This window comes from Salmo trutta, chromosome 2, assembly GCF_901001165.1.
Source record: "Salmo trutta chromosome 2, fSalTru1.1, whole genome shotgun sequence".
Taxonomy (NCBI): Eukaryota; Metazoa; Chordata; class Actinopteri; order Salmoniformes; family Salmonidae; genus Salmo; species Salmo trutta.
This window is the reverse complement of record NC_042958.1, coordinates 60,917,260-60,931,435: the sequence shown is the minus strand read 5'-3', so window position 1 is coordinate 60,931,435 and position 14,176 is coordinate 60,917,260. Positions and strand designations below refer to the sequence as shown.

Genomic DNA, 14,176 nt, shown 5'->3' with positions numbered 1-14,176 from the left:
AATTAGCTAGCAAGTGCAAGCTAGCTAGCTAAATTGCCATAAAGGTTTAATGCTTTTCGACCCAAATTAATGTAATTGGTTCAGTTTTTTTAACCTGCATTTTAACCTGCATGTCGTTATCGCGTTTGGTGTGGGGGAACAAAATAAATGTATGCACGATTGCACTCGTTGGCGTGTGCGAGCAGTGTGGGTGCAATAATTGAGTAATATAGATTTCAAAATTTATTTTGCAACGCTCGCGCACGCAACGCAAGTGGTGTAGTCAGCCTGTAAAGTGCCAGCAGTTCACTCTCATTTGCTAGTGAAAGAAATTAAATGAAAGTTCGAAAAATAACTGGTCGCACAATGCTGCGTCCCATTAGTTGTATTTTCCACGTAACATTACGAGGATCACGCAACCTGATAGACTGTAACTGTAATTATGATCCACGTCACAAAAAGCAGTAGAAAAGTATAATAAAAAATAAATAAACATATTGGCATTAAATGGAGTCGGGAATTTAGAAGACTGCGCGATGAAGAATGAATGAGTGTCCAGTATTAGCTATAGAGGCAATGCTTCTAAAATGCCTTTGCACTAGATTCGAGATTTTATACATCTTCGAAACTCTGAAATGATGTATGCGCTGCAAAGAAATACAATAGGCACCTTTACATAGGCTGAAACAGCGGACTCTTTTAGCGAACAGCGTTCATATTCCCTTTGCGGTAGCCTAGCGAACAGCGTTCATATTCCCTTTGCGGTAGCCTAGCGAACAGCGTTCATATTCCCTTTGCGGTAGCCTAGCGAACAGCGTTCATATTCCCTTTGCGGTAGCCTACTTAAGCTTTGTGTAGCCAGTTTGCAGTCTGTGTCGATGCGATCATTTGTTTTTGTTTTAATGTTTTCAACATTATTTTGCTTTTAGTGTTGATTAGGAACTGTCTCTAAAAAGCCAATACTTGTGAGCTGGCCCTAGTGCTTGGCCCTGTTTGAGAGGTGACAAGCGTTCCTCTACTATAGAGACTAAACTTGGGGGCATGTGCTAAGAAAAAACGTTATGGATAATTATCTCCATTCTACACTGTACATGTAATGGAATAAACATACAGACAATCTGTGCTAATTCCACAAAACATATTTATTTTATATGTTCTGTACTTATCAGTATGAATTTTTGATTTGTTTTGTAAATACCTTTTCAGAGGACTGAACTGAACCAGGTGTGATCCATAATGTTTGTCTAAGCACATGAATCTCCAATTTGCCGCATGCGTCTAGTACTCTAAAAGGTTGGACAGGGTTGGCAGGTCTGGGGAGCTTTCAAGGCCAGCGTGGTTGTGAACAGAGCACTACACTTAAGACCCCATTCAGTGTAGAAACATTCACTCACCTGCCAGCTTATTAGGTACACCCATTTAGTACCGGGGAAGACCCACCTTTGCCCCTAGAACAGCCTGAATTTTTCGAGGCACTCTGTTTTCGCCCACAGAACTGCCGCTGACTGGATGTTTATTTTTTTTTTCGCACTATTCTCGGTAAATCCTAGACACTGTCATGCGTGAGAAGCCCAGGAAGTTGGCCGTTTCTGAAATACTGGATCCGGTACACCTGGCACCGACGATTATACCGCACTCAAAGTTGCTTAGGTCACTCGTTTTGCCCATTCAAACGTTAAATCGAACAGTACCTGGATGCCAGTCTGCCTGCTTTATATAGCAAGCCACGTGACTCACTGTCTGTAGGAGCGATCCATTTTCATGAACGGGGTGGTGAATAGCTACCACATAGTTAAACAAAAATATATTTCAGTTAAGGGCTCATTTTCTTCAGGATGTTCAAAGGCCAGGGCCTTATCTCTGCATTTTTATAGAAATAGTTCAAATGCAGAGAATCCTTCAGCTGAGCCTATTTACAAGACCATTTCCTTAGTTTGGCATATTTTTTTTAGTTTAGAAAATGTTTAACAGATGAACCTTCAACCTGCTTATTTCAGACCATTTCCTGAATTTAAAGTGCATTTTTTTGTACTTGAAATTTTTCAAAAACAGCTGAACCTACTTATTCATGGCCATCTCCTGAGTTTGAAGTACTTACTTTTATTTCAAAAATAATTATTCAATTCAACCACAGTGCAATTGACCAGGCTGTGTGGGGGTGCAATCAATTGCCTTCATTCAATGTGCCTCCCTCAAGGTTCTAGCCCAGGTCCAAGGCTCTCTTCAATCTCTTCAAGAAATGCCTCATCTTTCTATCCTTTGTGCATTTCCCTCCAGGAGTGTCCTTCAATGAGGCAAAGCAGGCCGGGTTGGCGTCATCTCTGGGCACAGGCCCCATGCCTAGGGAGATGTCCTTCCCTGTGCCCAAGGGAGGCAGCTGGCATGACCTCTATGACTACATCAGGTGGGTGGCCTCACCAGGGTGGCCTTCAAATGGGAGAAAACTGAATTGCAAAAGCGAGCGACTACCTGGACTTGTCCAAAAATAACTGCTTCTTTTCGTTGTCTGTTATATAACATTTTCAAACGTTTTGCACCGGTATGCCCTAATGAACCGCTATCCAGTTACCATAGACAGGGTGAATCGAGCTGCTGACGCTATGCACATCTTCTAGTTTCAGTCGTTATTGAAGTGTCATCTTGCCTTTCAACTGCTTCTTATGTTTAAAACTTTTGAGCTGCTACTTTGTTTATTCTAACAGGTTTCCATCAGACGGAGCCAAGATGCCCTTTGACTCCATTCAGAAAGGCTATCCCAGCGCTGTATCTAGTAAGTGGACAGCACTATAACGCCTATGAGTGTTTGATTTACCTCAGTAATTCCAATGAAGTTAAGGATAGATGTGCCTAAGCAGCAATTGTGACAAATGCATTGATTACTATGTTAGTGTATAATTACAGTAGAATGAAAACATTAATTGCACAGTACAAATTCTGTAGTAACAGCACGTTATTGTTGTCTTGCCCCAGCATGTTCCCCAGCAGAGAGGAGTCCCATGAGAGAGATGTCTCGCAGTGTGAACATCAGCAAACCAGTGCAGGACAGAGTGTCACTCATCCAGCAGATCACCACCCCCAAACTAGTAAGACAATAGGGTGGGTGGGTGGTTGGTTGGTTGGTTGGTTGGTTTGTGTGTGTGTTCTTTGTGTCTGAAATTGTATTTTCATGCTCGTAAGTATATGTGTATATCTGTGGTCGTCCCATTTTCTGTATACAGTCTGTGTCAGACTGTCTGTTCTGTATACAATTACAAACGGCTGTATTTCGCATTGTCATAACCTGATGTGCCGTTTCCTCCCCCAGCACCCAAGGCATCGCACCACTCTGGAGACGTCCAGTATTGCTGAGCTGGGAGTGGTCACATCTGGCCTAAACGGCCAAGACATATCACAGGACGACAACCTGGGAAAAGGTCAGGGGTTGAGGACCTCCAGGTCGCACCGCTCGGCTGTCAGGATACCGTGCACGGACGATGGGGGCGTGCATGTTTACGCCCACACCGAGGATGACATCAACACCCACAGAGACGACAGTGACGAAGAGGTGAGTCACACCATTTAGCACTTACACACACATCTCTCAATTTACACCACCCCACACTTATGTAACAGAACTCTTTCACAAAGTCACTTCCTGTGCTTTCCCTGCTCCTACACACTGCTTTGTTTCTGTATTGTTGAAGGATTCCGTATTCATCTCTTTGCGTTTCCAGATTGTTTATACAGCAGTCTCAAGACCTGTCACTCTTCCCATAGCCAAGGAATCCCAACAGCGGGTAAGAAAAGACAAGAAAAAAGAGATTGACTTTAGTTTTTGAAACACCTGACGACTTTGTTACTTACCGTACAATAATATTGTACAGAATATTGTGTGAATCCTGTTTCTGTCTACTCAGAAGCTGCATCCTGACCCCATCCTCAGGCTAAACAAAATCATTGGTTTCGGAGGAGCCACTATGAAATGTGTAAGTTTCAAGGTGGCAATGTGTTTGTTTACGCTGTGAGATGTGTTTTCACACGGGGGCCTCACGAGTGGCGCAGCGGTTTAAGGCACCGCGTCGCATTCCTTTAGGTGTCACCACAGACTCGGGTTCGATCCCAGGCTGTGTCACAACCGTCCGTGACCGGGAGTCCAATAGTGCGGCGCACAATTGGACCAGCGTAGTCCGGGTTAGGGGAGGGTTTGGCCGGGGGGGCTTTACTTGGTTCATCGCTCTCTAGCGACTCCCTATGACTGGCTGGGCGCCTGCAGGCTGACTTCTGTCATCAGTTGAACGCTGTTTCCTCCGACACATTGGTGCAGCTGGCTTCCGGGTTAAGCGGGCAGATGTTACAAAGCGTGGTTTGGCGGTTCATGTTTCGGCGGACGCATGGCTCGACCTTCGCCTCTCCCGAGCCCGTTGAGGAGTTGCAGCGATGAGACAAGATAGAAATTGGGGAGGAAAAAGGGGGTTAAAAAGTCCTGTATGTCATGTGAAATAAATAAAGGAAAACTTTTATATACGTTGCCGTATATTAGATATCATACGATTTTTATATGTTACAAATATAATATCAGATATGAGTCTCTCTCGCTCTGTGAGATCATATATGACAAAACTATATATCATATACACAAGTACTGTATATTTAAGAAATAAGGCCCGAGGGGGTGTGGTATATGGCCAATATACCACAGCGAAGGACTGTTCTCATGCACAACGCAGAGTGCCTGGATACAGCCCTATATTGGCCGTATACCACAAACACCCGAGGTGCTTTATTGCTATTATAAACTGGCTACCAACGTAGTTAGAGCAGTAAAAATGTACATTTTGTCATACCCGTAGCATACAAGCATTTCGCTACGCTCGCATTAACATCTGCTAACCATGTGTATGTGACAAATAAAATATGATTTGATATATCGCGGCTTTCACTCAATCGGCACTCAGGGCTCAAACCACCCAGTTTATAATGTCTGATATACCACGGCTTTCAGCCAATCAGCATCCAGGATTCAAACTACTCGGTTTATAAATACCAATCTACTACCGCTCTCCCTGTAGGCTCTATGGACTAAGTCTGGGGATACGGTGGTGTATCCCTGTCACGCCATCATCGTCTCCATGAAGATCTCCTCCGGACAGCAGAGGTTCTTCATCGGCCACACTGATAAGGTATAACACACAGTTTAATGAAATATCCTGAACACACACACAATACACACTCACAAACAGCGTGGCTGTTGTCATAGTAGGCCATGCCACTTCAAATACTTGGCCTGGCTGGTGCTTTAGACGTTGTACTATAACAGGTTTTGAATGAGATGCCACAGCAGGTAATGAGAGTCCTGTGGTCTTTTTTGACACTAGCGCTGAATTTTATCACTGTCAAAGTGGCATCAATGTCACCTCACAGTATGTTGTCTCTGTGTGCTGTCAGGTGTCTGCTCTCACGTTCAATGGGAACAGCACAGTGCTGGCCTCGGCCCAGACCGGCATTCAGAGTGTGGTGCGGGTTTGGAACTACCTCAAGGCCAGCTGCTTGGCCATGTTCAAGACCCACGCTCACTCACTGTCCTCGTTGAGGTGACCGTTCACATATAAACGCACACACCTCTTCACCTCACATCTCCCCTTTTTATGTAACTCCACTTCACATTTGATTTTCCCCTGTGTGTTCCTGGTCCATTGTCCTCATTAAGCTAACCACACGCATAAACAGTATAATACAACACACACACATTCGCTTGAAGGACTGATATTCACTCTGTTCATGACTTGCGCTTCTTGTTTTCCTCAGCTTCTCCTACAGCGGTGGGGTTCTATGTGGAGTGGGGAAAGACGGCCACAGTAAAACAGTAAGCGCCACAGCCAACATAGCCATGATATGATGCGTGACTCGGAAGAATTGTTCGCCGATATTGTATTCAAAGGATACAGTCCATGACTAGGAAGAATGGTATACAGATTGTATTCTTAATGTAATCCATATATACAATTCTGTCTAAACAATTCTTCTTAGTCACGTTTTGGCTACAGCCAAGACGACCTTATTCAGTCTTAATCTCAGTTTGTTTCAGGTTAAACAATTATCTTTCTTTTGGCCTTCTAGCTGCTTTCTTACCTGAGAACAAAACAGTCTGTTTACCATGGCTACCCAGCTAGGGAGCAACCAAGGTCAATAGAAAAACATTTCAGCGCACTGCTTAGGGACCTAATAAGAAACGCTCTGGGGGGAAAAAGCAATTCATTATCGTCATGACTTTTACCATAGCTTCGCAATCAGTGTTAGTTACCTTTTGGTTGACTGATTGCTGTGACTGTGAACAGAAAGTTAATTGCTTGTTGTTTGGCGGTGGGGGCCTAACTTTAAAAAAACAATTATTTGTCACATGCTTCGTAAACAACAGGTGTAGACTAACAGTGAAATGCTTACGGGTCCTTTTTCAACAATGCAGAGTTAAAGATAAAAAATGGTGAATAAGATTGAATAACAATGACAAGTAAAAATAACTTTATATAGGGTGCAGCAAATAACATGGCTATATACAGGGAGTAGCAAATAACATGGCTATATACAGGGAGTAGCAAATAACATGGCTATATACAGGGAGTGGCAAATAACATGGCTATATACAGGGAGTAGCAAATAACATGGCTATATACAGGGAGTGGCAAATAACATGGCTATATACAGGGAGTGGCTAATAACATGGCTATATACAGGGAGTGGCTAATAACATGGCTATATACAGGGAGTGGCTAATAACATGGCTATACACAGGGAGTGGCTAATAACATGGCTATACACAGGGAGTGGCAAATAACATGGCTATACACAGGGAGTGGCAAATAACATGGCTATACACAGGGAGTGGCAAATAACATGGCTATACACAGGGAGTGGCAAATAACATGGCTATGTACAGGGAGTGGCAAATAACATGGCTATGTACAGGGAGTGGCAAATAACATGGCTATGTACAGGGAGTGGCAAATAACATGGCTATGTACAGGGAGTGGCAAATAACATGGCTATGTACAGGGAGTGGCAAATAACATGGCTATATACAGGGAGTGGCAAATAACATGGCTATGTACAGGGAGTGGCAAATAACATGGCTATGTACAGGGAGTGGCAAATAACATGGCTATGTACAGGGAGTGGCAAATAACATGGCTATGTACAGGGAGTGGCAAATAACATGGCTATGTACAGGGAGTGGCAAATAACATGGCTATGTACAGGGAGTGGCAAATAACATGGCTATGTACAGGGAGTGGCAAATAACATGGCTATGTACAGGGAGTGGCAAATAACATGGCTATGTACAGGGAGTGGCAAATAACATGGCTATATACAGGGAGTGGCAAATAACATGGCTATATACAGGGAGTGGCAAATAACATGGCTATATACAGGGAGTGGCAAATAACATGGCTATATTTTTTTAATGTAATCTTTATTTATCTGGGAAAGTAAGTTAAGAACAAATTCTTATTTACAATGACGGCCTACCAAAAGGCGAAAAGGCCTCCTGCGGGGCCTGGGATTAAAAATAATAAATAAATAAAATACAATTTGTAAGTCGCTCTGGGTAAGAGCGTCTGCTAAATGACGTAAATGTAATATAAATATAGGAGAAAACACGCATCACAACAAGAGAGACAACTCTACGTAAAGAGAGACCTAAGACAACAACATAGCAAGGCAGCAACATATGACAACACAGCATGGTAGCAACATAACAACATGGTAGCAGCACAAAACATGGTACAAACATTATTGGGCACAGACAACCGCACAAAGGGCAAGAAGGAAGAGACAACAATACATCACACAAAGCAGCCACAACTGTCAGTAAGAGTGTCCATGATTGAGTCTTTGAATGACGAGATGGAGATTAAACTGTCCAGTTTGAGTGTTTGTTGCAGCTCGTTCCAGGCACTAGCTGCAGCGAACTGAAAAGAGTGACTCGGGGATGTGTGTGCTTTGGGGACCTTTAACAGAATGTGGCTGGCAGAACAGGTGTTGTATGTTGAGGATGAGAGCTGCAGTAGATATCTCAGATAGGGGGGAGTGAGGCCTAAGAGGGTTTTATAAATAAGCATCAACCAGTGGGTCTTGCGACGGGTATACAGAGATGACCAGTTTACAGAGGAGTATTGAGTGCAGTGATGTGTCCTATAAGGAGCATTGGTGGCAAATCTGATGGCCGAATGGTAAATAACATCTAGCCGCTCGAGAGCACGATTAACTGCCGATCTATAAAGTATGTCTCAGTAATCTAGCATGGGTAGGATGGTCATCTGAATCAGGGTTCGTTTGGCAGCTGGGGTGAAAGAGGAGCGATTACGATAGAGGAAACCAAGTCTAGATTTAACTTTGGTCTGCAGCTTTGATATGTGCTGAGAGAAGGACAGTGCACCTTCAAGCCATACTCCCAAGTACTTGTATGAGGTGTCTACCTCAAGCTCTCTAAACCCTCAGAGATAGTAATTACACCGGTGGGAAGTGGGGCATTCTTCTTACCAAACCACATGACTTTGTGTAGGTGTTCAGAACAAGGTTAAGGGTAGAGGAAGTTTTTTGGACACTAAGAAAGCTTTGTTGCAGAGCATTTAACACAAAATCCACTGAGGGGCCAGCTGAGGATAAGACTGTATAATCTGCATATAAATGGGTGAGAGATCTTCTTACTGCCTGAGCTATGTTGTTGATATAAAATAGAATCGAGCCTTGGTGTACTTAGTGACAGGCACTGGCTGAGACAGAAGATTTTCTGACTTTCTACACTGCACTCTTTGAGAGAGGTAGTTAGCAAACCAGCCCAAAGACCCCTCAGAGACACTAATACTCCTTAGCCGGCCCACAAGAATAGAATGGTCTACCGTATGAAAAGCTTTGGCCAAGTCAATAAAAATAGCAGCACACCATTGCTTAGAATCAAGGGCAATGGTGACATCATTGAGGACCTTTTAAGATTGCAGTGACGCATCCATAACCTGAGTGGAAACCAGATTGCATTCCCAAGAGTATAGTATTGACATCAAGAAAGCCAGTCAGTTGATTGACAAGTTTCCAACACTTTTGATTAACAGGGCAAAATAGAACAGTTAGGATCAGCTTGATCTCCCCCTTTAAATAAAGGACGAACCGTCGCTGCCTTCCAAGCAATGGGAACCTCCCCAGAAAGGAGAGACCGGCTTGACGATGATATGGGCAGCAACCTTAAAGAACAAAGGGTCTAAACCATCTGACCCAGATGTTTTTTTTGGGGTCAAGTTTAAGGAGCTCCTTCAGCACCTCGGACCAGCACCTCGGACTCCCTGCAGGGAGAAACTTTGTAACGGTGCAGGGAAAAAAGAGGGAGAGGCATCGGGGATAGTCGCATTAGAAGGGGTGGGAGATGGGGAAATGTTGGACGGGCAAGGAGGCATAGCTGAGTCAAACAGGAATTCTGACTTAATGAAGTGGTGATTAAAGAGCTCAGCCATGTGCTTCTTGTCAGTAACAACCACATTAAGGGACATGGGTAGCTGTGAGGAGGAGGGTTTATTATCCAGGTCTTTAACAGTTTTCCAGTACTACTTGGGGTTAGACCCATAGTTACTTTAAGGAGCAGTTATTTTTCTAACTTTGGCCTGAGTGCACTTATTTCTCATTTGCCTGAATGATAGCCAGTCAACCTGAGTATGCGTGTGCCGAGCCTTTCGCCAAGTGCAATTCTTGAGGTGGAGTAACTCTGCAAGAACATGGTCGAACCAGGGGCTGAACCTGTTTTTTAATTATTTTTCCTTTTATAGGGGTGTGTTTGTTAACAATACCACTGAAAATATCAAAAAAGAAAGTCCAAGTGTCTTTGACAGAGGGGATCAAGCTGATTCTATGCCATTTTAGAGGCCAGTTCATTAAGGAAAGCTTGCTCATTAAAGTTTTTTAGCAATTGTCTATGACAAATCAGGACAGGTCGTTTCACTGAGCAGCCATTACGAACACAGGCTGTAAAACAGTGATCACTAAAGTCATTACAGAAAACACCAGACTGATACCTATCAGGATTATTTGTGAGGATAACATCGAGGAGAGTAGCCTTTTCTGGGTGTTTGTAGTCATTGTGGGATTGGTGATAATCCGAGAAAGATTTAGGGAGTCCCATTGCTTTAGGAATTGGTCAGGTGGTTTAAGCATGTCCCAGTTTAGGTCACCAAGCAGGACAAATTCAGACTTAGTGTAAGGGACCAGGAGAGAGCTTAGGGCAGGTAGGGTACAGGCTGCGGCTGATGGAGGACGATAGCACCCAGCAACAGTGAACAACGAGCTATTTGAAAGTATAATGCTTAAAACAAGCAAATCAAATTGTTTGGGGACAGACTTGGTGGAGACAACCGAGCACTGAAGGTGATCCTTGGTGAAGATTGCCACTCCCCCACCTTTGGAATATCTGTCTTGCTGAAAAAGGTTATAACAAGGAAGGTTAACATCAGTATTCAAAACACTCTTCCTTAACCACGTCTCCGTAATGACCAACACATCTGGATTGGAGCTGTGAACCCACACTTTCAATTGATCCATTTTAGGTAATAAGCTTCTAGTGTTAACGTGCAGAAACCCCAGGCTTTTACAAGTGCAGAAATCAGTGATGCAGATATCAGAGCACAAGTCAGAATTTTGGGAGAGCTCTGCAGGGAGAGCTCTGGAGTGCTGATTTATGACATCTGAATGTGCATCAGATGGCAACAAGATCATATTGAACAGCAATTTCATCAGGTAACATGAATACAAAGCCGGCCAGAGGTGGTTAGAATACACAGGACGTGGAAAATGGCGTGGCTATACACAGGACGTGGAAAATAGCGTGGCTATACACAGGAAGTACCAGTGTTGAGTCGATGTGCAGGTGTACAAGGTAATTGTTGTAGCTATGTACATATAATCTCAGCAAAAAAATGAAAATTCCCCTTTTCAGGACCTTGTCTTTCAAAGATAATTCATAAAAATCCAAATAACTTAACAGATCTTCCTTGTAAAGGGTTTAAACACTGTTTCCCAATGCTTGTTCAATGAACAATTAATGAACATGCACCTGTGGAACGGTCGTTAAGACACTAACCGCTTACAGAGGGTAGGCAATTATGGTCACAGTTATGAAAACTTAGGACACTAAAGAGGCCTTTCTACTTACTCTGAAAAACATCAAAAGAAAGATACCCAGGGTCCCTGCTCATCTGCGTGAACGTGCCTTAGGCATGCTGCAAAGAGGCATGATGACTGCAGATGTGGCAAGGGCAATAAATTGTCTGTACTGTGAGATGCCTGAGACAGGACGGACAGCTGATCGTCCTCGCAGTGGCAGACCACGTGTAACAACACCTGCACAGGATCAGTACATCCGAACATCACACCTGCGGGACAGGTACAGGATGGCAACAACTGCCCGAGTTACACCAACAACGCACAATCCCTCCATCAGTGCTCAGACTGTCCACAATAGGCTGAGAGAGGCTGGGCTGAGGGCTTGTAGGCCTGTTGTGAGGCAGGTGCCCGCCAGACATCATCGGCAACAATGTCACCTATGGGCACAAACCCACTGTCGCTGGACCAGACAGGACTGGCAAAAAGTGCTCTTTGATGAGTCGTGGTTCTCTCTCACCAGGGGTGATGGTCGGATTTGTGTTTATCGTCGAAGGAATGAGCGTTACACCGAGGCCTGTACTCTGGAGCGGGATCGATTTGGAGGTGGGGGTCTGTCATGGTCTGGGGCGGTGTATCACAGCGTCATCGGACTGAGCTTGTTGTCATTGCAGGCAATCTCTATGCTGTGCGTTACAGGGAAGACATCCTCCTCCCTCATGTGGTATCCTTCCTGCAGGCTTATCCTGACATGACCCTCCAGCATGACAATGCCACCAGCCATACTGCTCATTCTGTGCGTGATTTCCTGTAAGACAGGAATGTCAGTGTTCTGCCATGGCCAGCGATGAACCCCGATCTCAATCCTATTGAGCAGGTCTGGGACCTGTTGGATCGGAGGGTGAGGGCTAGGTCCATTCCCCCCAGAAATGTCCGGGAACTTGCATGTGCCTTGGTGGAAGAGTGGGGTAACATCTCACAGCAAGAACTGGCAAATCTGGTGCAGTCCATGAGGAGGAGATGCACTGCAGTACTTAATGCAGCTGGTGGCCACACCAGATACTGACTGTTACTTTTGATTTTGACCCCCCCCCATTGTTCAAGGACATATTATTCAATTTCTGTTAGTCACATGTCTGTGGAACTTGTTGCATTATATTCATACAAATATTTACACGTTAAGTGTGCTTAAAATAACTCCTCTCACTGTCAACAGCATTTTTCTTTTTTTGCCGAGTTAAGGTAGGTTTAAAGTGACTAGGGAACAGTATATATCATAGACGGTAGCAGCAGTGGGTATACTCAGTACCCTCTGTCGTGCCTTGCAGTTGCCGAACCAAGCAGTGACGCAGCCCGTCAAGATGCTCTCAATGATGCAGCTATTGAACTTTTGGGCACCTGCGGGCCCATGTCAAATCTTTTCACTCTTTGAACTCTCCTCCACAGATGGTGGTTGTGTGGAACACCCTTCGTGTCACTAAAGGAGGAGAGGTGTCTGTCCTGGCCAAAGCACACACCGACGTGGACATACAGACCATGAAGATTGCCTTCTTTGATGACACACGGTAACGTTACAGTCTATCGTACTTCAATATGTGAAGCAACACAAACATTGACACACACACACACACTCACACACACGATAACACGCACTAAACATACACATGGATTTGGTAATGTGGTAGAGTAGGGGCTTGAGGGCACAGTGTGTTGTAAATGTATTGTAATATTTAAAAATTGTATAAACTGCCTTAATTTTGCTGGATCCCAGGAAGAGTAGCAGCTAATGGGGATCCATAATAAGTACAAATATGTAAGGCTTCATTCAGGATTCATTAGAGGTTAAAAGAAATGGGTGTAGGAATGTATCCATTCTGTCATCTTGAGTTTGTGTCACTATGATTTTTTTAAATATTTTTTTGCCTTTGCTAAATAGCCAACATGTAAATATGTTCTTTTGATTATTTACACCCCAGGATGGTGTCCTGTGGTCGGGATAACGTTCGGTTGTGGCGTGTGCGGAGCGGGTCCCTGCGGTCTTGTCCGGTCAACCTAGGGGAGTACCACGCCCTGGACTTCACCGACGTGGCCTTTGAGGAGGGTCACTCTGCTGACCGCGAGCCTGAGGACCGCACTCTGTGAGTCCACAGACTCCTTTCAGCTTTTTAACCTTTTCATATACTGTAGGTAAGCTATGGTTGCATCCCAAATAGTGCAGGGCTCTGGTGAAAAGTAGTACACTGTAGACGGAATAGGGTACCATTTAAGAGGCAGTGTATAACTTCTGGAAGGGTGCAAATGTCACAGTATATCTAGAAACCCTTCTACAGTAAATCTGACCTAGCCTCGCATAGCTGCCTGATCCCGCGAGCTTACATGAATGTTGCTGATAGCGCAGCGTGACTCAGTCTGGTGTTTACGAGGCTAAATCTCACCCACTGTAAACATTTTACCATCTAAGATAAATTACCTTGACCTTAAAAGATGGCGGAAGAACACTTTTAAATTGGTTAATGTGCAAATTTGGCTCTCCAAACTGTGAGCTTACTTACATCTTCCTCCAAGCCCTGCATAGTTCCATTTCGGTGAATCAGAACCCAGTGCCTTCTCTTTCTCTCTCTCTCTCTCTCTACTTCTCTCCCGCTGAGCCTATGAAAGGTTTGAAAAGATCCACACATCACTACCTCTGAGTGACTGACACCTCACCTGCTGGATCCACACCACTCAATCCCCTAATAACCCAATCTAAAGTACCTAATCCCACCCACTCTCCGGAAAGGAGGCCATAAGTGCTCAATTTTCTAATTCAGAATTCTTTGAGCCATTATGGAGCCTCGGTTTCCTTGTTTCCAATAGATTTGCCAGTAGCCGCAGTGGCCACATCCTGGAGATAAACTACGGGAGCGTGGCGATCAAGAATGTCAGGAGACTGCTGCCTGCACAGCAGCCCCATGCTCAGCGCCGTGAGAAACAGACCTTCAGCATGGGTGAGAGGACGGTGGAGGAGGGCGGGGAGGGATGGAGGGAGAAAGAGAGGGATAGAGAAAGGTCATTTGAGGTGAGACATGAGATCACTTTA

The 14,176-nt window shown here is 44.4% G+C and overlaps 1 protein-coding gene across 2 annotated transcripts in view; it reads left to right on the top strand.

The window, feature by feature from the left end:
- The window catches only part of wdr90 (WD repeat domain 90), a 48,846-nt gene that overhangs the window by 11,845 nt on the left and 22,825 nt on the right, over positions 1-14,176 (top strand). For both annotated transcript variants that reach the window (XM_029709765.1, XM_029709755.1), the window contains exons 6-17: positions 2,257-2,383; positions 2,682-2,749; positions 2,950-3,062; positions 3,284-3,523; positions 3,693-3,755; positions 3,876-3,944; positions 5,028-5,138; positions 5,404-5,549; positions 5,764-5,821; positions 12,544-12,662; positions 13,074-13,235; positions 13,954-14,084. In XM_029709765.1, coding sequence (XP_029565625.1) covers positions 2,257-2,383; positions 2,682-2,749; positions 2,950-3,062; positions 3,284-3,523; positions 3,693-3,755; positions 3,876-3,944; positions 5,028-5,138; positions 5,404-5,549; positions 5,764-5,821; positions 12,544-12,662; positions 13,074-13,235; positions 13,954-14,084 — 1,407 coding nt within the window. The remainder of the gene's footprint in view (positions 1-2,256; positions 2,384-2,681; positions 2,750-2,949; positions 3,063-3,283; positions 3,524-3,692; positions 3,756-3,875; positions 3,945-5,027; positions 5,139-5,403; positions 5,550-5,763; positions 5,822-12,543; positions 12,663-13,073; positions 13,236-13,953; positions 14,085-14,176) is intronic.